The 26,432-nt window shown below is 39.3% G+C and overlaps 3 protein-coding genes across 7 annotated transcripts in view; 1 reads left to right on the top strand and 2 right to left on the bottom strand.

Moving 5' to 3' along the window:
* The window catches only part of tbc1d8b (TBC1 domain family member 8B), a 14,333-nt gene extending 6,146 nt beyond the window's left edge, over window positions 1-8,187 (top strand). The window contains exons 11-21 of one of the 2 annotated variants that reach the window (XM_032533549.1): window positions 567-684; window positions 807-1,092; window positions 1,184-1,313; window positions 1,394-1,492; window positions 1,576-1,644; window positions 1,758-1,998; window positions 2,083-2,148; window positions 4,233-4,325; window positions 4,577-4,624; window positions 4,733-4,830; window positions 4,980-8,187. In XM_032533549.1, coding sequence (XP_032389440.1) covers window positions 567-684; window positions 807-1,092; window positions 1,184-1,313; window positions 1,394-1,492; window positions 1,576-1,644; window positions 1,758-1,998; window positions 2,083-2,148; window positions 4,233-4,325; window positions 4,577-4,624; window positions 4,733-4,830; window positions 4,980-5,405 — 1,674 coding nt within the window. In that variant the 3' untranslated portion in view covers window positions 5,406-8,187. The remainder of the gene's footprint in view (window positions 1-566; window positions 685-806; window positions 1,093-1,183; window positions 1,314-1,393; window positions 1,493-1,575; window positions 1,645-1,757; window positions 1,999-2,082; window positions 2,149-4,232; window positions 4,326-4,576; window positions 4,625-4,732; window positions 4,831-4,979) is intronic. The other variant, XM_032533550.1, reaches the window with a different exon arrangement.
* A 2,520-nt stretch (window positions 8,188-10,707) lies between these two features.
* On the bottom strand, window positions 10,708-16,297 carry gja2 (gap junction protein, alpha 2). The gene is made up of 2 exons (XM_032534447.1): window positions 16,001-16,297; window positions 10,708-14,075 (listed from the first exon to the last, which is right to left on the bottom strand). The coding sequence occupies exon 2, from the start codon at window positions 14,025-14,027 to the stop codon at window positions 12,966-12,968; it is 1,062 nt and encodes a 353-aa protein (XP_032390338.1). The 5' UTR covers window positions 14,028-14,075; window positions 16,001-16,297; the 3' UTR covers window positions 10,708-12,965.
* A 978-nt stretch (window positions 16,298-17,275) lies between these two features.
* gjb1a (gap junction protein beta 1a) lies at window positions 17,276-21,620 on the bottom strand. Of its 4 annotated transcripts, XR_004334760.1 has the most exons (3): window positions 20,757-21,246; window positions 19,047-19,925; window positions 17,276-17,287 (listed from the first exon to the last, which is right to left on the bottom strand). XR_004334760.1 is itself a non-coding variant. In XM_032534357.1 (2 exons), exon 2 carries the CDS (start codon window positions 19,909-19,911, stop codon window positions 19,189-19,191), a length of 723 nt encoding a protein of 240 aa, XP_032390248.1. In that variant the 5' UTR covers window positions 19,912-19,925; window positions 21,461-21,620; the 3' UTR covers window positions 18,108-19,188. The 4 variants fall into 4 exon arrangements, 3 of the variants coding, with proteins under 3 accessions (XP_032390248.1, XP_032390247.1, XP_032390250.1); XM_032534357.1 differs by lacking the exons at window positions 17,276-17,287; window positions 20,757-21,246 and adding an exon at window positions 21,461-21,620 and having other exon boundaries at window positions 18,108-19,925; XM_032534356.1 differs by lacking the exon at window positions 17,276-17,287 and having other exon boundaries at window positions 18,108-19,925.
* Window positions 21,621-26,432: the final 4,812 nt, after the last annotated feature.

Here is a 26,432-nt window from a genome sequence, read left to right as displayed (position 1 = left end):
TCCTGATCTACTCTGATTACAAATACTCAGAATGCCTTGAGGCCTTGAGTGAAATGCAGGAACCGTCATTAGCTAATTGCGGTATGTAGCCAGACATTTGTTATCACAGAAACTACATGATGAATATAAAAAAAAAACATGCACACAAAAATGGTTTTGTGCATTTGCTTTCATGATCGTTCTTTATCGCTTCATTTGCTGTGATAATTTATGTGAGATTATCCTTTTGTTTTTGCTTCAAAAACAGTGACAGTTGAGGTGACGGTTATGGTACAGAGTCAGACTTTAATGAAAACTTTGATCCCTTAACAGTTCTAAACCCCTATGTCCTTTACTGTGATTGGTCTTGTTATGACATTGAGGAGTGCAGCAACTCTAAAAAGCAGAGGTGATTTAAAAAAAACAAGGCCACAGGTGATCTAAAATAACTGAAATCATTTTTAAAAGGCACTGATTCTCTGAAAAACTTTAACACCCATACCTTTATACTGGCCTCCTCCCTGCAGTCAACCTTATTTTTACAACTAAAGTAGTCTGTTTTTTATGAATCCTTTTTTCTTGTCCAGGCCATGAACATTCTCACCTCAGTTCTCCTGCTCTACGCAAAAGAAGAGGAGGCTTTCTGGCTCTTAGTGGCTGTCTGTGAGAGGATGCTGCCGGATTACTTTAACCGCCGAATTATTGGTGAGAGGGGATGCACTTTTCAACCTGTTTCTGCTGGTAATTTTGTGAAATAACATTTGAATAATTTCAGGACTGATGTTGTGATGTGTGATGACTGTGAATTGTTGCCAATTGTTTTGTAGGTGCTTTGGTTGACCAGGCGGTGTTCGAGGACCTGATTCGAGAAAACCTCCCCCAGCTGGTGGAGCACATGACAGACCTGAGTTTCTTCTCATCCGTGTCCTTGTCGTGGTTCCTCACTCTCTTCATCAGTGTCCTGCCCATAGAGAGCGCTGTGAACGTGGTGGACTGTTTTTTCTACGACGGCATAAAAGCTATTCTGCAGCTCGGCCTGGCAGTGCTGGACTACAACATGGAGGCTCTGATCAGCTGCCAGGACGATGCAGAGGCCGTCACCATCCTCAACAAGTCTGTGTGAATACAAACAAAGCGGGACTGATTTATTTTAAACATTACTGTCTAAATGATTGTCTGTCTTTCTCTGATGGTGTTATTTCAGATTCTTTGACAGTGTGACAAACAAAGACAGCCCTTTGCCTCAAACAGTGCAGCAAGCTTCAGTGAGCAATAACGATAAAACATCCCACATTAATGTGGACATCAGTGAACTGATTAAAGAAGCCTATGAGGTACAACATGTTTGTGTGTCAGTTTTTATTCAGCGATCTCTGTGTTCTGGTTGATTTAACGAATTGTGGTTTATTTTTAGAAATATGGAAATATCCGTTCAGAGGAAGTCGAGAGTTCACGGAAAAGAAACAAACTGTATGTGATCCAGACACTGGAGGATACAACCAAACAAAATGTGGTAGGTGGCCATTGAATGTACAGTAGTTGGTGTATTTGCATTGTTACTGTGGTATTAAGGATGTATTCAAATCTTATTTCCAGATCCGGGTGGTGACCAATGAAGTCAGATTCAGTCCCTCACATTTGGACAGGCTTTATAACTTGTTCAAAGTGAGTCAAATGCATGATAAAGTATCTTCATCGTCATCATACAAAAATGTCAACAGTTGTAATGAAAAATTAGAAGTGGACACATTACATTTGTATTTGTTTTCTTTTTTCAGAGGCAGCATTTCCTCTGCTGCTACTGGACAATGAAGAGTCCGGCTCTGCTCCATCATGACCCCAGCCTGGCCTATTTGGAGCAGTACCAGTTGGGTTTTCAACAGTTCAGCATGCTCTTCTCCCTGCTGGAGCCCTGGGCTTTCTGCAACCCCAAGAGCACCCTCTCCCTCTGGATCTTCCGCTTGATAGATGAGAACCAGGACGGCCTCGTCAACTTTAAAGAGTTCTGCTGTGCTCTTGGTAAGTTCACTCGCTCTCTGCTTTTCAGTAATGCAGCCGTTAACCTTAGTATCCCCATTGCTATAATTTCTACTTCTCCCGCAGATACTTTGTACAGTGGATCGTTCACAAATAAGCTGAAATTCCTCTTCAAGCTGCACCTGCCACCAGGTGAGTGACGGACATTTGAAAAAGCCAAAAATCAAGGAAATTTCTTACGCGACAACTCCTAACCCATGGTGTGGAAGTCACATCCAGCTGTCTCTTAAAAAAATAGATTTTTGTTTTAACCCCTGTCCTCTCTCACAGCATATCTAAAGTGTGGATATACAGTACTTCTGCAGGTTCAAAGTTCAAACACTGCAAGTGTGTTCAGACTGGATCCATATCCTTCTCTAGATTCGACCTAACATGAGAGCAATAACACAACAGCAGACAGAATCAGCCTAGGGTAAAACACAAGGTCAGATGGCCATCAGGGTCTGTTGGGCTTGAAAATGTAGGCGTTATCATTTAGCTAATTACTCTAACAAACTGTCCTTGAATGTGTGGCTCTTTTCTGCATGCTTGAAGGCAGGGGTAAGAATAGTCTGTCGGGTGAAAGAACTTTGCCATGGCAACAATGGGTGTAAGGAGCTATAGGGGCATTTTTGCAGTGGACTATTTTCTCCCTGAGGAGGATCTGTGATGAGGATGAATTGCTGAAATTACATCTGACAGCTTAGCAGCAGAAGAGCACTGAGTCACCATTTGTGATGTGCCAGGCCAGTGAACATCAAGCAGCAAAGCTTGTTTTGTGTCTCGTGTAGAGTGCATGATGCTTCAACACCAAGGATAGATCCCCAGTACGGAAACCTCACAGACTTTAAACCATTTCACCTGTGACATCACTATAAGTGTGTCAACGCGGGACGGTGTGAGGGCTCCAAACACGCTCTGAGAAGTGGAAGGCTTATAGCGAAGAAGGGAAGTGAGGCTTATATTTCTGTATGGAGTTTAATGGAGTTGACAGTTTGTTGTTGGCTTCTTGTGTAGAAGTAATAAAGTTCTTTTGGACCAAATCAAAATATTTGATGTCACCATGGTTGCCATCCTTAGACAAACATCTACACATGCATTTAGTTTTGGGTTTTTATGATGCAAGAATATGCTGTCATCACCTGTTTTTGACATCACACTGCTATGCATTGTGGGTTTTTCCCTCTTGCAACGTTGGCACAGTTGTAGACTTTCGGAAAGTGTGCAGGGAGCTGAAAAAGTAAACCACAATGACCTTAAACACTCGAAACACAGTCCTGAGCCCTTGCTCAGGGCCAGACACTCCATTGATCAAGGAAATGCAATCATGGGCTATTTAGAGCTGAGAGTCTGCAGATTTTTCAGTCCATACACAAAGTATAGAAGCTGTATTCAGCAGCTTCAATGACTACACAGTTACATCGTCTTTGTCCTGATTGGTTGAAGGGACAAGAAAACGTCTTGTTGTACCTAGAACTTATAACTACAAATGGGAGTGCCCAGAATGTTAACATAAGGATTGCACTTACTATTAACAGTAAGTTGCATGGCAAATGGGCTATTGCATTACACTGTATCTTGTCTGCAAGTAAAAATCTAGTGTATATGTTTTCACAGCTGAGCATTAGTTATCTGTGTGCAAAGGGGATCATGTGATGTATCTTTAACCCAAGGGAAAGGTCAGAATCGGAAGATAATCAAAATTCAGAGATAATCAATAAATTAGATTAGATAGAAACAATATGTGAGATTTTAGGTGGAAATTTGAGCCGGAGTCTGGCAAGTGAGGAAAGATCACCACAATCATTAATGTTCATTCTGTTTGGATCCTGATTATCAGCAACAGATTTCATGTCACAGATGCATAGAACGACTAACCAACATGGCAATCCTCCGGCTGTGCCACTTATTCGGCACAGAGCTATCAGGCAGATATAATGGCACTTCTGGCTTGTGAGGGTTATTGTGTAATCCAGCAGTGCAAACTGACATGCATCCATGAACACAAACACAGAGTCATTGGTGGGGGTTGGAGCATAGAAAAGCAAAGTAAGATGCAATATTGTTACATGGGGTTACAGTAGACTGTATACATTGAAAAGGAAGTGTATATGGACATCTATGTTTTCTTAAGTCAAATTATTTAACACATTTTATTTACATTGCTCATGTTGATCCTCTATCACCGCTGTCTCTTCACCTTTCCTCTCAGTGCACTAACAGCCGGTATCTTTTAGCTTTTACAGGTAGTCCTTTGCACATTAAGGAACAAAGAATCCAGCACTTTACTCCAGTGCCTGAAGACTCTTCTCACTTGAGTAGACTTGCTGGTTAGCCTCTTTACTCTTTCTTTTCTTTTAAAACTTAAGTTTCACCTTTACTCTTTTTCCTACGGCGGCCATGAAGGGGAAAGCTAAGTGTTTTGGAATTTTCTGTTGTGTTTTCTGTTTTGTTGTTGCGTTTTGCCCTTCAGGGCCTCCGTACTTTTCTCCTATATTCTGTCTTGATTTCCTTGAATTCATTGATTGTTTTTGAAGCATTTCTCTATACAGTTTGTTCACATGCTGCTTTTATATTTCAGCATTTGATCTACCAGAAGATGGTGTGATAAGGAAAAGCCCTGAAAGAGGTAGTATTTCACCCATTTCATCACAAACACACCATGGTTATATAAATACATAACTGTAAATGTCTTAGTTTTGTGTGATTGTTTAGAGTTTCTGTACGGATTTAACAGGTAGAGGAAAAGTGGACCTGCAGGCCTACCTGAAACAATGGCAAAACGAAATACTTAAAAAAGAGGAAACCATCAAGGACCTACCCCGAATTAATCAGGTAATTTAACCCATGTTTTGTTTATTGACTGAAGAGATAATTTTCTATCAGAAGTGAAAAAAAATAAATGTAACTTCACATTTGCACAATAAAACAGCCTATTTGATATGTCAAACTATCCAATGAAGTACAACATTTTTCTATCTCAGACTCAGTTCATCCAGTTCTCCAAGACCCTGTACAACATTTTTCATGGCGATCCAGAGGAGGAGTCGCTGTACCAAGCCGTGGCCCACGTAACCAGCCTTCTCCTGAGGATGGAAGAGGTGGGACGGAGGCTGCATGAGTCAAGCAGCCCGCCCGAGTCCACAAAACCTGCCAACACTGCTGCTGCGGAGTCTTCAACCCAAGAAGGTTCTACTACCCCAGAGAACTCTGGGACCTCCAGCTCCTGCAACAGTCGGGATGCAGGGCCCGACCTCACAGAGATGGATTGGTCGTTTTCGTTTGAGCAGGTCCTGGCTTCTCTGCTCAACGAGCCGACCATAGTCCGCTTCTTTGAAAGGCCTGTTGACATTCAGACTAAACTGGGACAAGCTAAGGTTGCCCAGCTGAAACTAAAGGCAAATAAGTGAAAGGATACATTACTGAATTGATACTTTAATTCTAATTAAAACCCAGATATCACCATGATTTTCCTTTCTCCACTTGGATAGGGCAGCAGTTTTTTTTTGCAAGGGAGACAGTGAAATAACTGCTAAAGTGGTATCATAAATGAAAAGGAGACATCAGGTTTTAAAATCTGCGGTGCAAAGTGTGTGTGTGGCTTCGATGATGATGATCAGCAACGATGGCTAATGAAAAAAATAAGTCACTTTAAGACACAAGCACTGTTGTTACAGTCCATTGACCAACACCTTCAGTGCATTTTCATGTTAGGCCTTGTTGCGTACCGTAATCTGTCAAATCTGATTATGCATTAGGGTTTTACATTCTCTTATGTAGCCTCAGATTTTTGGGATTTTATGAAAATTTAGTTTTTTTCCCTTTTTATGCCATGAAGCACATACATTATAGTTTTGTTTTGTGCATGGGATATACAGTACTGTCCCCTATATTTAGAAACATGACAGAAGAGTTTGTCCTTCCGTCTGTCTCATGCTGAGGTTCACATCCATAACCGGAAGATTCTCCCTCTTGATATCTTGATACATTTTCTTTTTGCAGATAACTAGGCACTGCGATAGTGAAACAAACTGTAAATGCTGACTTGTTCCGTGAATTTAGTGTCTACTGTTCTTAGGCAGCATTAGTGTTATTCCGTAAATGTCAATTTATTGTGAGAAAACACCAGCATTCCAGTTGGAGACAGAATAGACAATAGTACAGTGAGTAAGGATAAGCAGTAGTGTTGTCCTTGAAAGCCATAATAAATTCAGCGATTATCTGAGTGAGGATGTCAGATACATTTAATGGAGAGCATGAAAGATTCAATTATGGTATTATACATTTGCAATAACACACAAGAGGATGCCGTACTGCCACACTCATTTGTCTCGTTCCCCCACATGCAGTAACAATATTTTAGCATGACTTCAAGTATGTCATACTGGAAACAATGGTCTGTCAAGGTAAAATAGCTTGAATCTATAGTTCTGCTGCAGGGAAACCTTCTGCATACGCTTCAGATAATGTGCAGTGCGTTATCTTCAGAGTGTGATTGTTTGATGTACTGTTCGCTTATGTCCGTCTTACTGTATTTGTAGGATGTTCTCTAGTATAAGTGCAGCATTTTGTACATAAAGATCAGTTTAAATGTTGTTTACTGTATATATAAGGCTTAAGATATGGAGCTTTTGAAGGACATTTTGTTTTATCAAATCTCAGGGTGCAATTTGTGTAAAATAATAAGGAGAAAAGGGATATTTTATTCAACCTGAGATATATAAAGTATATGAGTTATATATGGCTTACAAATGTCTGTAACATTAAAATATTGAGCATGTGTAGCATAGTTACAGGATTTGCCACATTATGCTAGCTTTCAATGAATAGCAAGTATTACTGCTCGCTAAAGAAAGCCAGATTTGGCTTTCAATATTTTAGTTTCCTTTTTATCTGTGCAATTTCTGCTGCCTTTTTTTTGCATCTATCTCAGTGAATCATTTGCACAGATTTTTAAGATTCATACTTGGTGAGAAATGCTCGTATCTTGGCCAGATCTCAAAGGCGTTAGATTCCAAAAGGTCATGACTGCTGCAGCTGCAGCTTGTCATCTCAAGGGGCCATATTCATAGAGCTTTATCTCTGCTTGTCTGGGGGGGGGGTAAGAAGCTGTTAAAGCGCAAGTGCAATTCTGTGTCCTATATTTGTCTTTATTTGCTGTTTAATTTAAGATTTTAGGAGCAATCTGAAATGTATTTCATTTTGTAATTATTGGGTTAGATAGTTTCAGTGAATTCTACATACTCTTTGAAAATAAGCTTTTTGCAAAGACCCATCACTCATTCAAACTGAACAGACAAATTTCTCACTGGTTACGTGACTAATGTAAAAAAATAAATAAATAGACAGAATATTAAAATACTCCTCATTCTTCTTTGATGTGTTACTGCTTAAATCCAAAGCTCGATATGTGATTTCAGGCTAGAACCTAAAGCCATAATGAAACTACTGAAGTGGCAGAGTTTCAAAACAGCAACTCTATTTCCATTATTTAAAACAATCATGGTCTGACCATTTCAGTATGGATGTTCCCCGGCAGTTTCATGCTGCATTTCTAACGTCTCTGAATGTCATGAAATTATTATTATTAAATGCAAATTACAACCTCTTGGGATCTTTCTGTGAGGGTCCTGAGTTTCTCATTTTATTTAATTGCTTAGTCTATTTCGGACTATTTGAGAATATCTTAAAGATTAGAAATTTTTGCTCTCAAGAATTCTTGTGCAGGGCTTTATAGAGAAAGACATGTTGAAAAGTGATCAAAACAAACCCTGGGATGCCCACTAATATCCAAACTATTTCTTTAGGCATAGCTTTTGGAAAAAAAAAGGCCCCTAAGATGATGTTTTCTAGCTCCAAATAGCAAGTGGTTTCCGCTTGGTAGGGAAATAAATGAAAGTAGATGGCTTTTTCATCCCTCTGGCATGCTGTCAGATTTGCCATTAAGCATCAGAGTGTATACAGTAGGCAAGGATACTTCTCCAGTTCCTACATAAGTATATGATTAATCAAGTCCTCAGATGTGCAAGTGTAGTCTACAGCTTTTATAGCCTGTAGATTTTTGATCAAAAGCTTGTTTTGCAAAATATGGGTAGCACATATATTTCTGTTTACCTGCTTGATTATGATTTATGAATTTTGTATGTCCATTCAAAGGTATCAGAATAAAGAGTGATGATTCTATGAATAATATGTTCTGGGACATTCTGATTGTTACCTGAAGCACCTTAGATCTGCATGCATCAACTTTAATTGAAATGTGACTTTTGACGTGTTAATGGGTACTTGTTTCTATGTTTTGTCTGTCAGTAAGTCATGTTTATTTTTCTCTATATGCATACAATATAGGGATAGTTAATTTACAATTTTACAGTACAGTCTCTTAGCCATTTCATAATCTGGTAAAGTGTGTAAAATGTAATATTAGATTTAGGGACACTACCAGTAATCTCATTATCTTTTACAATATCTGAAACAGATTCTGTCCAGCTCTGTTTTCCTGTTTAATGAAATCAGTAGCGTGTCGATATTCATGCAGTAGCCAAATAAGAGCTGCCTGTTGTAAGACTGAACATATGAAGGTATTACAGTAAACCACCACATCGAAGTTGTGCATTGGACAGCTGAACAATGAGCTGAAACTTGCTTTAAAACTCCATAAAGCCAAGGAGAGCTGCAGATTCAGGTTATAATTATCTGTAGGTTCATCACTACTTCTGTCACATTACGCATAATTTTGACACTGTCAAATGATACAAGGAAGAAATTACTTAGTACACGTGTATTGTATCTGTCATAGCATGAGAGAAGGTCCAAATGTCACCCACAGGTCTGGAAATGATTAGTTTTCTTAGCAACAGCTGACTCCCCTCACCACCAACAAACAATAAATATCTACAGTCCCTGGAATTTTTCATGTCCAGACAAAAAAAAGCCTTGTAAGGTTCACATCTCATATGGCGCTCCAGCCTACAGTAAGAATAACCATTTTAATGGAAAATCCTGGCATTAGGTTATAATGGTTATGTTATAATGCATTTTGAAGAGCATAGTTTCACAGCCAGTCAATAAGACCTTTGAAAGCTTTTTTAAACATTACCGTGCTTGGTGATATACAGTACATTAAACTACATTGATAACTCGCTGCTAAAACTTGCCACAAATTCCTGGCTTTTCTCACCACATGTACAGTATGTGGGAGTAGGAAGAAAATGCATTAGCAGTCAACATTTTTGAAAGCCAAACATTTTATATTCCAAAGTGGAGTATGTAGACAGGGCAAAATTAAACATGGGGCTACCATGTACTAGAGACCAAATTTTTATGTCTTGGGGAAAGAGAAGAACAAATCGTCCTTCCCCATTTATGGGTCATATTTTGACCAAAAAGCAGGACACTTTCTTTATGGTCTTTCTGCTCACTGGTGACATAGCAGCTGCGTTAATAGTCATGCCTTCATGGCATGACAAACACATGGAACCATACAGGCCCACAATATATCTTGTCCTCTTGTCTCGTCCGAAATTGTGCACTCTGTCTGTCTGATTTACGAGTAGTGTGACTCAGTGACGCATGGTCTCTGCTTATCACTCATACTGGCACTGAGATTTGGTTGCATATAACCCCGAGTTCGCAACCTTCACCCCCGTCACCTGTTGAGTTTTCAGCCTTGTCCTGTCACGAAAGATCATGCGGGCTGTTCAAGAGTTCTTATCTTAGTCCACAAGTAAAATGGAAAGCTAAAGCATTTCTTCTAAATTCCCAAAGGCAAACTGTCCCATCTGACCAGACTGCCACCACCAGGATTGATATTTTAATCATACGTTTTACTGGCCTTGCCATTACCAAGTATGATAATGAAATAATGCTGGTGCTTTTAAAATCAAAACTTCTCAGATACACTTGTAAAACTGATGAAAACCTAAAATTAGTTTGAATAACAAACAAAGCTTCATCACCAGTGCCACACGGAATCTGCGGTTGCAGAATTCTGCAGACTTTTCCACAAATTTTCCACAGATTTTAAACACATTTTAAAAATTGAATTGGAAAACTGGACAACTGCTGAAAACTGAGGGTCTGATCCTCACACAGAGCCAACAAGTGTTCATAGTATTTACCTGAATGAATGAAACTATTGCGATTGTTAATCAGTTGCACAGCAGATGACACAGTGCACCATACACAATAAACTTTCTCTGTCTTTATTCTGGCTACTTTTTTGTCAACAACTTGTCATTGTTGCTTATGCAGGAAGAGACACTTTTGGTCCCCTACCCCCCAATTCACCCACAATGTCCTGCAAGTGTGCATTAGAGCTATTTATAGCAGCAGTGAGGAGGTCTTTGAAGCAGAGCTCTCACCAGTGTATGATGGTATGTGTTTTTGTAATTGCTCCATCCACACTGTGTGTGCTGCAGCTGCTGGAAACCAAGTAGTTAAAATGGCAGCTTCAGGCAGAAAATAGCAAGTCTGCATTTATACACTTGGCAAATCAACCACAGCAGTGATTGCACAACACAGTTACACAAATCTTACAAACCCTCTATTCAGTACATAAGGCCATTGAATTATGATGTTTATTTAACATGAATGATCACAAATGTACGCTTCTCCAACACGATTGGTGGGTCAATGTATAACCAGGGGCCTTTTAGCCATCTTTTAGTCCATAGATGTAAAGAAATGCGTAAAATGTAATACTGGGTGTAGTCTCATGTTGCCAGACCTATCTCCACAGTCCTGCAAAGGAAGGTCTGGCCCTTCCACACAACATTCCTGGATAGGTGAAAAACGTGCTATGGTTTATTGGCATTAGTTTAACCAATTAAAAGGCGCAAATAGAGTGTCTCTTCAAAGTGGTCTCTGGAGTACACCTGTTTAGGTGACACATTTGCACCCCTCAAATTTAAACCTCTTAAATGAAGCTAACTGCTAGCTAACACACAATACAGTAACATGAGCTTATTAAAATTAGCTGTATACATGGTTAATTGCAATTTCCTCTTACCAGTGTATCACCTTGTGTATTTTGTCTATAGCAACACTCTGCTAATTGGTCCCAAAACATCCGAGCTAGATAGGAAATACAGTGAACATTTTAAATCTTAACAATCATTCCCCTAAAAAAGGAAATAAGCAGGCCTACCTTGTTCCACGATCTAAATTTTCCTTAAAACTTGCCATTTTCAGCCTGTTATGTTGCTCAGAGGTTCTAGTAATGTTGCCCAGTCCCACTAGAGTTTAAAGTTAACTCAAAGAAAGCAGAAAGTGAGGGACATCCAACAGAACATCCCGTATGGTCTAGGAACCGGAGGGTAGGTGGTCTAGCACAGACCAGGTACGGAGGATGGACTATCAGCTCTCCAGCTACCAGTCCATCCTCCGTACCCGATCTGTGCTGGACCGGCTACCACCTCGGGACATCCCTACATTATTCTTGTCTTGAGCTATAGCAGATTAAAATAAGACACTGTTTGGATGCAGCTAGTCCAGAAGCATGTGATTCAAGACTAATGTACTGTGTATTCGCAAGCATTTTTTGATGGTGATGTAAATTTTTCAGCTCATATGGCAAAGTCATGACACTTAATTTCAAACAAGGACGTTTTTCAATCAAATGGAGCTTTATTTATTTATTTTAAACTTGTGAATAGGCCCAGTGAATGAGTCTCTCCTCTGGTAGCTGATGTTGAGCGCTATTATCTACTAATGTAGTTAACAGTTTGCAGTCAAAGTCTGTAAGTGAGCAATTCTTTTCATATCTGATATTTTAGAACTGACAAGGAGGCAAATGTAAACTAGTATTTCAAGTCTACATCTAGCCTACCTAAATTATTAAAATATGAATAAAGAGGTGACGGTGCAAAGCAAACTGTGCAGACTAAAACATTTGACGTCCAGAAACTTGAAATCTAAATGTCAATTTTACTTTTGATAAATGAATACTGTGATAAACACTGAAACATATGCCATCTGAAAAGAACTAATGGGAATACTCACATCGTCTGGCTCTAACACTGTGACGTTTGTTGAGCTGCAGGATAAATAATTCATTTTTATGACAGTTGTTATCTCTGTCACCAACTTGCCTCCAGCAGTGGGTATGTTATGGAAAAGCTATATGTGAGTAGAAGAAATAAGTGGTATTTCAATGACAGGTGAGAAAGAAATGGATGTTATTTTTGGCCTCTCAATGGTCACAACACATCTGATATCTGACTTGACGTGAATATTGACAGAATACTCCTTTGCTGCACATCCGTTTAATCAAATTACACAGTCACAAATAATTAAGTAGGCCTATAACGATTGAATGTTTGGGTAACATGTCTACTTTTTGTACAAAATCCAAATAAGCATGCATTTATTGGCCATAATTTGGTTGATAAAAGCACATGTTAAATTGAAAAACTTGTCCTTAGAGTGAAGTAATGCACTGTGCATGCTCCGCAAACAGTAGAGTAACATGGCGATGAAAGCTGGAGTGTGTTTCTCCCAAACATTTTACATATTCAATCTGCAGTGACAGGTTCACAGCTTTTCGCTTTTGATTTGACATCTTTTCCATACATCTCACAGTTTTAGTAAGTAAATTGATGATAAAAAAAAAACAATTCTCAATTCATCTGCGTCCTTATCACACACAAATGTGGAAGTCTATTAATGTCAAAACTACTGAGCGAGTACAAAACAAATTGTAATTAATATTCATTAATCTGCAAGTCAACACTTCAGAAAATGCAAGAGCAGATGTGAAGACAAAACGTTTTTTGAGTACAAACAAGTCATTTTAGGCGTAGTTGATGATTTGATACCCCAAAAGGAACTGATTAAATTGTGATTTGTAATCTGTAATCTGTTTTGTGATCATTCAATAGTTTTGTCCCAAATAGAGTTTCATACATATGCTTTCATGGGCTAAGTTCTGCCGTTCCTGAGTTTGGAATAAAAACACATGAACCTAGGACCTAGATCTTCAGGTCATCCAGCCTGCTCTTGTTGTTGCTGTACTTGCTTGACTGACTGTTTCTGCGTTGATTTTCAATGGGCAACTCAAAGACAGGGCTGGAGATTTTCCTCTCCTTCACATCATCTCCCTCTCCTTTACCTTTTCTCTCCACAGCCATGTTGTCTCTGTTCTGCTTGTAAACCACTTTACTGTTGTAGGCAGAGTTCGGCTCTGCCATGCTGTACTTGGAATTTGTGGGGAAAGGTTCAGGCACCGCAGGATGACCAGCAAAGTAGTTATAGTTTGGGGCATAGGGCATAGCCACCTCAGTTAGGGCCTTGGAGGCCATGTCTGCAGCCCGTGACCGTCTGTAACGAAGGCCCTGGTGGCACTTAGTGAAACCTAGATGGTACATTTCCACTAGGTTGAGCAGCAGGGAGACGCAGGCCACGGCCAGCATGAAGAGGATGAAGATCGTCTTCTCAGTGGGTCGAGATATGTAGCAGTTAACCACATTAGGGCAAGGCCAGCGGTCACAGGTGTACATCGCCTTGAGCTCAAAACCATACAGGAAGTACTGAGCTACAATAAAGGCTACTTCAAATAGGGTCTTGAAAATTATGTTGAGGACGTAGGTTCGCAGCAGTGCGCCTTTCAAACGGACATGGCCCTGGTTGTCTTTAACTGGGTCCTTTTTGGCTTTGGTACCAAGTACCTGCTGGTGTTTTTCATTCTGGCTGTCAAGGTCCTTCTCTTTCTGTTTCTCCTTTTCCTCCATGCGGACCAGATGAAGGATGTGGCCCAGATAAATGAGAGTTGGCGTGGAAACAAAGATGATCTGCATCACCCAGAAGCGGATGTGGGAAATAGGGAAGGTCTTGTCATAGCAGACATTTTGACAACCAGGCTGTTTGGTGTCGCACGTGAAGCCAGACAACTCGTCGCCCCACACCTTCTCAGCGGCCGATCCAAGCACTAGGATGCGGAAGATGAACAGCACTGTCAGCCAGACTTTGCCCACAACGGTGGAGTGTTCCTGGGCACTTTCTAGCAGCTTCCCCAACGAGTTCCAGTCCCCCATATTGACTCACAAATATAGTCTCAGTTTTAGCGACAACAGGAGAGACGCCTGTAAAGACAGGGAAGAAATGTATTTTGACTTGGATGAAATAAACACACAGTAATACAGCAGACTCATGGCCTGGTCATTTAAACAGACTTGGTACAGTATGTCCTGAAGCTACCTATCAGGCCCTTCCTTTGACATAGTTTGACTGTGAAACTATGGTTGTGAAAATGGTTTTCTATCTTTTCTCATATCTTTTGTAACTTTCTGAACCTTTTAAAATACACTAAATACTAATATAGAGAATTCGAAATCAACGATAACTGATTTTTGGGCCACTTATTTTGGTATCCACTAACCCCCAGAGGGAAATATTTGGATGTTTAGCAGATAAATGGTCCACTATGCTTGCTAGCTTGCTAACTTTGCGTGTCTGTGGTTTGGGTCTCGGAAGGAAGCATATAGTGGGTTTCTAAGCCTTTTTTGTTGTTGCTCATTACAGTTGCCTAATGCATCCGATGAAGATGCTGTGATTGGTGATAATTAACCTAATCACTAAAGTTGTGGGCTGTAAAACAAAAACTATCAGTGGAAAGAGACAAATTTCTAGGTAAAGCTAAGGGAATCTGCAAAATCGGATGATTATTTTCTGTGGGTACCTTACTGCAAAGAACCCCCTTCACATGACATACAGTATATAGTCATTTGATCCATTGTCATTCAAAAAAATAGACATTTAGAAGCTACTATGGTTAGTATTCTTGTTATCATTACTGTTTCTTAATTATTATTTTTACAAATTTTATTTAGTGATTTTCATATTCTTGAGCATTATGTAATAATGAACATATAATACAAAGGATATTAGTAATGAATGAGATGATAAAAGTGGTAATGGCGACAATAATGAGGATAGTGATAGTGTTAGAAAAACAAATAATCAATACCCCAGAGGGGGAAATTATTAAATTAAATAATAATTGACAAAGATTGGACTGATCGGACAGAGAGATTAAACTGAGGAAAAGGGAAAAACAGAATTAAATGAAAACAACATCAGGAAAAGACCAACAAGACCACAATCAGCCACATCCTCCATCTTCATCATTATTATTACTCATCAATGAACACAGTATCTGATGTTTTTATGCATGCACAATACCTGTGTCATACACACCTAAATGTGGGAACCATGACATGAATTCAGTCAAGTGCTTTCATGTCTGTTGTGAAATTCTAAATCTGATTCATCTTAATAATGATTTAAAGTGACAATCTACACGTTTAAATTATAATCACATTCAATCAAGTAAGCACTAAGTCAAAACTGTTTAGTTGCCGTGCAATATTCTTAGGCTATTCCTTGTATGCTCATCATTACAAATATGATATGTCTTTCTACAATGGTCACCCTACAACCAAAGGCTACTGTGTAGAAGAGATTTATGGTAACACAGATTTATCATGAATCCACTGTTTGTAATCCCAAAGGTTGTGTCCTGCCGGCTGATAAAAAGGGCCATGACACAGCTCACTGTCTGTGAAAGCCCTGGAGCAGGCAGGGGAGACCTTGTGACACAGTACCCAACAGTGCTCCCTGACTCCAGAATTAGGTTTCTAGCTTAGATTTCAGAGCCTATTAGTTACAACATAGCAAAAAATGTACTTTAAAAATAGTTGTACTTGTCCTTATTTGATCAGGAGTGGACAGACTGTGAATCCTAACACCTTTTTGAAATACATAAAGAGTGTCAGCCAGGAATTAAAGGATAACTTAAAGCATCAACGCTTTTCACACAGTAGTAAATGTTGCAAGTGCTTGCTGAGCCTTCATTCCCAAATTGATGTTTAGATACAGTATATTATATTAAAGATAGTTTGAATGGATAGTGTAGATGCCAAATTAACTTCAGAACTGTGTTATGTTTTTGATTATTAAGTTAGACATTCAAAATTATTATCAGGTATTTTCATTATTAAAGACATACCTGATAATGTTCATCTCCTACAGCAGTGCAGATCCAGAGTCAGCTGGAGCCTCTTCAGTTCACAGCGAGGCCATGTTCTCCTGAGCCACTGAGGAAACTGAAGCGTCAAGACAAACTTTTCTTAGATAGATTTCACTGGAGGCTCTATGATCCCGCCCGCTGCCTTCCCACTCTGAACTGATAAATGCCCAGTGTTCAACAAGCCACCATAACTAAACTATAACCCCTGCCTGGTATCTGTGCGAGCACATGAAAACATTCCCACTTGTAGAAAAGTAGGAGAGGTGTTCCTGTTCTAATGAGTGGCAGCTCAAGAGTCCAGTGAGGATGTACGTTGGTATTTTACACGTCGGTGTGATCTAAATATAATTCATGGTAATGGGAGTGGCTTTGTTGTCACTCTCATGGTGACCCTTGACTATGTGTGGAGGACCGTTAAGAGTCTTACCTCAGTGCTGCAGTGAGCATTACTGCTTGTTGAGGGACTGATAAGTTTTATGCATAGTGGTTATTTCTAAAGAGAAAGACATACAGACTTGATCGTGTTCTTTAAACTGTCATCTGGAAGTTCTTTTTTGTTTGTGTCTACTCAAAGTTTACAGCATCATGTTGATGTGGTGTAGATCACAGAAACTAAGTAGCCTACGTTTACTCATGCACTGTACTTAAGTTAATTTTGGAGGTACTTGTCTTGCACTTTATTTAGTAGTTAATCAGTTGCTAGTATTTCCACCTTCTTTGCTTAATACTCTAACTTCATCATATTTTACAGGGAAATACAGCTGTTGACATGATCAGATGTAAAATGTGTTTTGTGACAGATTACACTGTCAAAATTTACATGAATAAGATACATTTGCTACATCTTAAAATCCTGTTGATATTTGATAGCATCAGCTACAAAAAAAACACAATATGTTGTAATATACTGTACATCATAATATAATACTCTGTCAGGAATCCTGAGTACCTTAGCTTATGGTCCGCCCATTCTGATAATGCTTCCGTACTTTAACTAGAGTAAAATTAAGTCAAATTTGGAATGAGGGACATCAATTGGTACTTTTAAATTTATTTTTCTACATTATCTTCTTCCAATTTTGGCTAAAGTATATACATATATATATGTATACATGTATATTTTTGCCGTTGCCACACAACATGGTCACCACGTTTGCCATCAAAGCCAGATCATCGCCTACATAATTATCTACACACAAGATGACTAGTGCTGATGAATGAAAACTCTGAGCAGTGTTGGAACTGACTTCTCTAACCCAAAACTGCCTAATTTGCTATAAAAATCATCATCAAAATCAGCCTCCTTCTGATGAACTTTTATAAACTAACTTTTCTAATCCGTACAACAGAATGTGTGTGGGTGGGATTGAGATGTCCCAGGAACAACATGTCACAACTTTTGCTCACACATTCACCACTAACGCTCATCACAGACAGGAGTTTTTTTTGCTACAGTGCTGCCAATATGCTTCTTGTTAATTAGAACTCTATAGATGGTGTTTGTCGACACGTTCCATAAAAAGACAAGTGCCCTCGTGCCAGATCATGGGAGATCCAGCTGTCCGTGGGGTCAAACATTGTCACCCACACACTGACCCTTTACATGACCAGGCTATTGATAACCCAAAACCCTGCACTCTGGCCTTCAGACGGCGCTTAAGAAGAACTTCATCAGCCTCACAGGTGGCACCATGGCTCCGAGGATCTAACAATGGGGACGGTGCCACTACAGTAAATGTGCAATAAAATTTCATTCAGTTTCTTGTTTTTTATTGCAGTTCCACTGCTGACAGCTGAGGAGAATCACAGAAAGTGGAACCGCTGTGACCGCAGCTTCGCTTCTTCTGGCAGATAACTGCTACTCTCTGCTGATTTCAGTTATTACATGAACAATTCCCACTTAGTCAGGAAATCCTTTCAAAATACACCGGAACAATTTCAACCTGTTATATGTTGGAGTACTCCCATTGGAGTCAAATTGGAGAAGACATTTCACATGAGTAATTTCAGCATGTACAATATTTTCTTTGTTAATCTATTAATCATGTTTTGTATTTGGTGAGAAAACATAGTAAAAAATACACAATTACACAAACTCCGGTTGATTTTATTCTGCTGTGTGCAGAAAATATATAAACATCCAGTTTCAAAGTAAATTAATTTAAATAACTTGTTTAGCAATCACTAGTAAACTTCAGTTTGCAATTCAAGTTTTTTATGTTGTGAATTATTGCTTTTTTTACATCTAAAGGAACCATTTAACAGCTAAAGTAAAGAATCATTATGAAACAAACATTTCAGATGTTTTTCATGTATTAGTATAACATCTCACTAATAACAGCTGAAGAAAAGCCAAACATCCTCCATTCCCCTTACATTCAATCCATGGTGATTTAGGCAGAAGCATGTCATTTGCAATCGTATTTAATTTAAATAATAAAATATTATAAATTAAAATATTACCACATCGTATTTCCATTCCACTTCTCTGACACAATCTGATGGTTTCAAATTAGCATGAGTCACATTTCATGATTTATTATTTTCATTTCAAGACCAAAATTCTTCATCAATATCTAAGTCTATTATAGTGAAAGCCTAAAACGTGGTAATTTGGAATATTGCTTCATTAAATGTTACTTAATTGATCTTCATTTGGCCAAACATCTAGCTATTATTATGTTATGTCAGTACAAAGGGCTCTTGTATACAGTCTTTCAATTTATGGCATAAAATGTTGATACAGTAGACTGCAGTTCCTGCAGGAATTCTTTGAAGTATTAAAGGGATATCTTGCCAATTTGAATCCAGCTCTGTGTCATCTTTGTGTGAGCAGTGTATTTTGATGAATGACTTTGACTTCCCCGTGTGGCGCCTGTGCACGGAGCTTGGAGCAGCCGAGTTCTGCCGAGTTCTGCCGAGGTCTGCCGAGGACTGCCGAGATCTGCGTCGTTTCTCTGCTTAGCTGGGAGCTCCATGCGCTTCGGCCATTGAGAGAAGCCTCACAAAGTTCATCTGCACAAACTGCCCACAGTGCCATGACAAAGAGTTGGATTTAAATCAGCAAAACAATATGGTGTACTCACAAGTTATATTGTTGGCTTCCACCTGGATCTAAAGTCACATACATATCTCCCTATGTGCAAGTATGAAATCTGCGTGTTTTCTTAGAACGAGAAGAGCTTCTTTTGGATCCAAGCCCCCATGGTTGAGTCTCCAGCAGTGTGCAAATGCTTACTGCAGGTCTTCCCCACCAAGAACACCACCTCGGCAATGTTGAGCAGAATACAGACCCCTGACGCAGCCAGCATGAACACAGTGAAGACAGTTTTCTCTGTAGGCCTCGACACGAAGCAGTCCACTGTGTTGGGACAGGGGTAAGAGTCACACTTCACCAGCCGGATCATCTTATAACCAGGGTAGATCATGTAAAACAAATACATAAAGATCACTTCTAAGACAATACGGAACAACAGGCTAATGACGTATGTCCACCAGAGAGCCCCGGTGATTTTCATCTTTTGAGTCTTTATCTGCTCCAGATCTTTGGGGTTGGTCCGCCCTGAGAGTTTGTAGAGCCTCTTGTCGACGTGGCGGCGGTGGGCCACGTGCATGGCTACAAGTAGGGCGGGAGTGGAGACCAGGATGAGCTGGAGTGCCCAGAGGCGGATGTGGGAGATGGGGAAGAAGTGGTCATAGCAGACACTGTTGCAACCCGGCTGCTGGGTGTTGCAGGTGAAGCCGGACTTCTCGTCACCCCACACGCTCTCGGCTGCAACCACCAGAACCAGAATTCGGAAAATGAACAGGACAGAGATCCAGATGCGACCAATGCCTGTGGAGTGTCTGTTCACACCGCTGATGACTGCATAAAACGATGCCCAGTTCATCTTTAGTTCCGGGTCTGAGGGAAAACACATGAAAGAGTCAACAGCTGAGAAAATATAATAAAATGTTATTGTTTTCTTTTTTTGGAATTCAAGCTTTTCCAATACGAAAGGAACATAATGCAACACAAAATAAAACAAACCTACAGTAAATCATTGAGGAACAGGAAACCGAATAAACATCCATTGGGCACATGAAAGTAGCTAACAGAAATATAATGACACCAAACATTCCTTGGACATTTTTTGGCCTTGATGATTAGAGATTCAAAAAAAGCATTGTCTAAAATTAATTTTAACATTTCAGCAAAATCAGACGTTGTCCGACTCATCCACTGGTGGAGATCAATCATATCATCAATCAATAGTCATTGCAACAAACAGTAAAGATGTTGCAGGTTCAATTCCTAACCTTCTGTTGTCTTTCTGTTGTATCAACTGATGACCAGAGACTCAAGAGATGGCAAGATTATTAAATAACATATGATCTAAAAATATATAAGTACCAATATTAGTATTCACAAGCAAACTTACAAACACAACTTCAGTCTAAGTGCAAATTTAGTTCATACATAAAAGTTTACACAATACTGTACCTAGAAGTTAGGACACTCAAAAGTGAACTTAGGTTAGTGCACTTGACACTTGAATAAATTGTATCCCACTTCCAGTTTACTAACTTTTTCTTCTTTTCATCAAATTAGTAAATCATGAGTTTTGTTCAAGTCTAAAATGAACATCAAGCCTAAAAAGCATCCAAAATGTTTTTTCTCCTTTGTCCTTATTGGTTCTCCTGAGTCCCCAACATGTGTGAATTTCCAGTCTGGTATTAATGTCAGAGTTGTTACCCGGCTCAGCAGGAGGTGTAAGAGGCATAGGAGGCTGCGTAGAGGACAATGTTGACCCGCTGGTTTGGCATTGATGTGAATCCAGCGGAGAAGGATGCCTCTCTGCCCCCCTCTGCAGTTGGCAGGCCACTTAAGAGTGCAACACAGAAGTCTGGCACCGTGCGTCACGTGACGTGCTTTTACCAGTCGCCATGGTGTAGCATGCAAAGTGAGCATCTGCACCCAACACAACGGTGTCTGTATTCTTAATTTTTTGGCGAGAAAATAATGTGTTTTTTTTCATTGTGTGAGTGTTTTTGATGTACATTAAAGAAGGGATCCTTTGGTTCTAAACGTGTGATGATTCCGAGAATCTTCATGATCAGCTGCATAGCTATACGTAAACATGACTCAGGGACTGCAAAATAAATACTGTTTTGTGTGAATATCGTCATAACAAAGGCATATTTTTAGGATGAAAAAAATCTACAATGTAGAAAAACATACTTGCTGGAATGTGACAGTTTTATCTCTAACTCTAACTGTGAAGAACTGTAAAGAATTGAAGAATTACTTTTTTCTTCAGAGTTGAGTTGAGACATAACAGTACAGCCTAAACTACCCATGAACACAGATTTAACCATCTGACACACTGAAAACAAACTGTCTATCTCATCCTCAGCTACGTGACCTGAGAACAGAGTTAGAAATGAAAGCAGACTCACCTTCAGCTGTGATTCGGAATAAAGTACATCCAGAAACATTTACGTTGACATTAGCAGATTTTTTTTTAAATCTGTGACTGTGAACAAGAGTATCAGAGCACCATGACTTTGCATTGCTAATGATTTCCCTCACACTAGCCACTGCCCTGCACTGGAGAGGTCATATGCTTCTGTGCGCAATATTTGCATACAATAGCCCCATTTACAAACACCAAACAAACGGCTTCAGAATTCAGATCAAACGGTTTAATTTTGACCCAGCTGAGGAATCTGTGTGGGGACTGCAGTTTGTCCTCTCGTCCTCATTGTGCTGTGTTCTGCTGTGGAAGTGGAGGGTGTTCTTGACGCAATATGGAGTTAAACGTATAGGTCTAAAACAAAGAATGAGCCATAAAATCTTAAGATAAGGAACAAGAGTTTATTATCACAACAATTTGCTAGTTTTTTTTCTGCTCAGCCTTTACATCCACATTGTTGCTGCCCACCTAATATCTGACCACTGACTCAACCTGCTCTCTGTACTGTAATTGATGGGACCACAGTTTGCCGTGTTTCTGTGGGCTTAATTGTTTGGTTTTTAGACTGAATAACCTCTTTAGCCTCTTTTATCAGTGCGGTGTTCAACAATACTTCAAAGTAGTATTAACAAAATCTATGCATTTCCACAAAATCCACACAAGTATTTTTTTGTGTTACTTTTTATTTTCACCTGTCAAACGTCACAGTAATAGAGAAATAGAGGCAAGCGTAAGCTAACAAAGCTGGTAAAACGTAGTGTCTAAGGTGGTTGGGGTACAGCTACCACAGCTGCAACCTATGTATGATGAACGGGTCAGGGGTAAGGCTGACCAAATTTTAAATTGCCATGATCACCCACTCTTTGGGGAGTTTAATCTGCTCCCCTCAGGTCGTCGTTTTAGGCTCCCTGTGTTGGTGCCAGGGATTATTTTGTTCCTGTGGCTATTAGGAACCTCAATTCACTTTATTGACATCTCTTGAAATTTGTACATAGTATTTAATTCATTTTTTATTTATTTATTCCTGTCCATGTTCATTATGACAGATTCACCTGTGTACTGTCCAACTGGATTCTGTCATTGGCTTTGGGGGAAGGAATGTCTCCATTGATGTGTTGATGTGTCTCCTGCGTTGTGTTTACAATTTTGGTTTTCTGTGTATGTGTTTTAGACATCCTGCTGCACACTAAATTTACTTTTCTAAGGATAAATTAAGTGAAACTTGAGCTTGAACTTACCCTGTAGAATCACTGTTCTCTGACTTGAAATGCCTTATGTTTTAAGTTCCCTCATACTATTGTATGCCTTCCCCCTGAGCCATGGGAACAGTTAGTGTGATGGTCCAGTCCAGTTTAATGCAGGGCCAGTTTAGGGAAAATTCTGCAGATACTTCAGAAAAGAGACCTGATTTTTCATTAAGCATTTAGTGTTCATGACTCCTTTATGAGTAGGAATATTTAAGCTCCATGCTGTTTGAAATGAATACGTTGTCTTTTTGGAGCCTAGACCCTAAAATAGGTCTGGGGTTTCGCAAGAGCAGACTGTAACCTGAAACACACAAGACTTTATCGTCACTCAGCATAAAATGAACATTGCAATTTTGATTTTAAAAATAGATAGGTTTATGCCCAGCATAAACAGCAGGGGCACAGTATTGATCCTTGTGGGACACTTTTATTAACCATGTGCCCTTGATTTAAAGGTATTAGCAACAACAGTCTGAACTGTACCAGGAAGATGTCATCTTAACCAGCAGTAAGCAGAATCATCATGACTTTTTATTTCTTTAAAAAAATCTATTATGATGAACAGTATCAAATCTTATAATTCATAGAGTGCTATTTTGTAACCATGTTTCTTTCAATCTGTGTTTTTAAAAGAGCCGTGCTCGTAATTTCGGTCATTCTTTACATATTTCTGGGTTTTGCTGAGTGACAATAAAGGCAATGTTGAAGGATGTGAACACTTAGAATCAGTGGCACACATTATGAAGGTTGTACATATACATATTCTCAACTACTGTACTGTACTGTGAAATTTTAAGGGTACTTCACTAGAGTATTTCCATTTTATGTTGCTTCATACTTCTACTCCACTATATTTTGGAGGCAAATATTGTACTATTTACACCACTACATTTATTTGATAACTTTAGTTACTAGTTACTTTGCATAGTTTAATTAGATTAGATTAGATTAGATTATACTTTATTTATCCCACGACGGGGAAATTCTGTGTTACAAGTAGCAGCATAGCAGCAACAGCAAAAAACAAAAAACAAAAACAATAAACACACAAACAAGTAAGTACGAAGAAAACAAGGCAAGAAATACAAGGCAAGAAATACAAGGCAAGAAATACAGGCAAGAAATAGACAATGAAAAATGGTAGACAGTAAGTAAAAGCCGTCAAACAAAAGGAATTTTAAAGTGGGGCGGGGGTTGCCATGATAAGAGAAACAATATTGCGGTGTAAGTGACGTTAAAAATTAAGTTGAATGTGTAATTAGAGCAAAGAAGCAAGAGTCGGTAGCATAATTTAAATTATATTAACCTGAGACCATAAATATTGAAAAGTAAGTACTTGTAATAAAATAATATAAATACCAATATTAAAGATAAACAGAAAGTGTGTGATGTAGATGGGAGAAAAACAGGAACAGAAACTACAACACTATCAGGTAGTGCAGGTGTTGTAGAGTCTGACAGCGGCCGGGATGAAGGACCTGCGGTACCTCTCCTTCTTACACCGTGGGTGTATCAGTCTGCTGCTGAAGGAGCTGCTCAGGGACCCCACAGTGTCATGTAGGGGGTGAGAGGTGTTGTCCATGATGGATGTCAGCTTGACTAACATCCTCCTCTCCCCTACTTTCTCTATGGGGTCCAGAGGACAGTCCAGGACAGAGCTCGCTCTCCTGATCAGTCTATTGAGTCTGCTCCTGTCCCGGTCCGAGCTGCCCCCCCTCCAACAGACCACAGCGTTGAGGATGGCAGAGGCCATCACAGAGTCATAGAAGGTCCTGAGAGTCCTACACACTCCAAAGGACCTGAGTCTCCTCAGCAGATGGAGGCAACTCTGGCCCTTCTTGTAGAGTGCTTGGGTGTTATCAGTCCAGTTCAGTTTATTGTTTAGGTTCATTATTAATACAAGATACAAATCAAGTAAAACATGTACATATATTCTTATGTGTGCTATTCTGAAATGGGTCATTCTTTACTGTGAGTACTTTTACTTTTGGTACATTAAGTACATTTGAATGTTAATACTTTTGTCTTTTAAGACAGGACTTTTACTTGTAACAGAGTATTTATACACTATGGTATTGCTGCTTTCACTTCAGTAAATTGTCAAAATACTTTTTCCACCACTGTATAAAGGGCTCTTTACTCTACTACACAACATGACCATTTTGTTGACTTCATTTGCTGCTGTTGCTGCCTGTCACAGAGGTGTCACTAAGATATGTAATTATGTGCAAACATTTCTATGGGATGATCATTTATGATTGCTCATGACCTGTACGGCAACATCTGCATCACTAATGTTTTTTTGTTTTTGTTTTTCTGACATGTACATGGTTAAAACTTTTTTCTGATAATCTGATATGATCAAATATGATCAAATCTGTGTCCCTTGTACAAATATCAAGCTGGAATATACATGTGTTTGTGTGTGTGTGTGTGTGTGTGTGTGAGTGCGTGCGTGCGTGCGTGTGTTTGCAGGATACTGTTGGTTGTCCCCTGCTTCATTTGCAGTCTAAATAATGACACCTGGAGGTCATTAACAGTTATTGCAACATTTTTTTAATACGTTCACTGAGCCATGGTTCTGCTCGAGGTTTCTGCCTCTTAAAGGAAGTTTTTCCTTGCCTCTGTCGCCTATTGTTTGCTCTTGGTGGGAACTGTTGGGTTTCTGTAAATAACATCACAGAGTATGGTCTAGACCCGCTCTTTTATGAATTCAATCAATTGAATTGAAATTGAATTGAAAGTGAGTTCAGACTTGGGGAAGTGGCAGTGCACCAACCATTCTCTTAATACATCCATGGCACCAACATGATTTTGCTCAGTGATCAAACTCTACAGTCCTGAAGTGCAACACCTCAACACAGGCCTCTCAAGAGAGTAACCTGACAGATCTGCACATGTTACTCCCTGATGACAAATGTTTTAAACATTTGTCATCAGGGAGTGATCAATATGTAATCAAGTCCATTTTTAGACATATCTTGATGTGTCTATGATATTCCCAAAGTGGTAATCAACTCAAGTGACCTTATTGATTCTAATAGTACTGTTTTTGTGCAATTAACATGTTTCCAAGGTATGAGTCTAAAAATATTGCAGGATTACTGTAATAACATGCTGTACAGGAGTCTAGTTGAAGCTGCTTCTGACCAGACCAGTTATAACATGGTACTTAAATGTAGGAACATACCCAGTCACGAGCAGGTGTGACCTACCTCACTGTGAAATCATCCTATTCTCATGCTATGTTCAGGTCCTACCTGAACCCTGTGACGGTGCAGGTGTGTCTGTATCATGATGAGCTGCTTTGAAATTAAAACTGGTTTCATTGCCACAGCAGCTTTGAATGAAAGAGTTATACAGACATAAGGAAGCTAAACCTTCATTTCACTTATTAAGGGAAGTCCACATTCACACTAAAGCTTACAACCAGAGCCTGATCTGCTCCAGAGCACCTTGTTGCTTGTCATGTGGTGTTAATTTCCTACATAAATATATCCTGTTTCAGGTCATAAACCCACTTCTCTAACCTTCTCTGTCTACTTGCAACTGGTTGGGACCAGTACAAAATATTTTTCTACCTTGGTTTTATTACTTTCTAAGGGTAAATTTATAAATCTTTTAACCTTATTCTCTGCATTTTATGACCCCACGATTGCCATGCCATTGCATCTCAAAAACATCATATATATATATATATATATATAT

Source organism: Etheostoma spectabile, chromosome 13 (genome assembly GCF_008692095.1).
Source record: "Etheostoma spectabile isolate EspeVRDwgs_2016 chromosome 13, UIUC_Espe_1.0, whole genome shotgun sequence".
Lineage (NCBI taxonomy): Eukaryota > Metazoa > Chordata > Actinopteri > Perciformes > Percidae > Etheostoma > Etheostoma spectabile.
The sequence above is the reverse complement of the archived record's forward strand: the minus strand, read 5'-3'. Positions and strand labels throughout refer to the sequence as shown.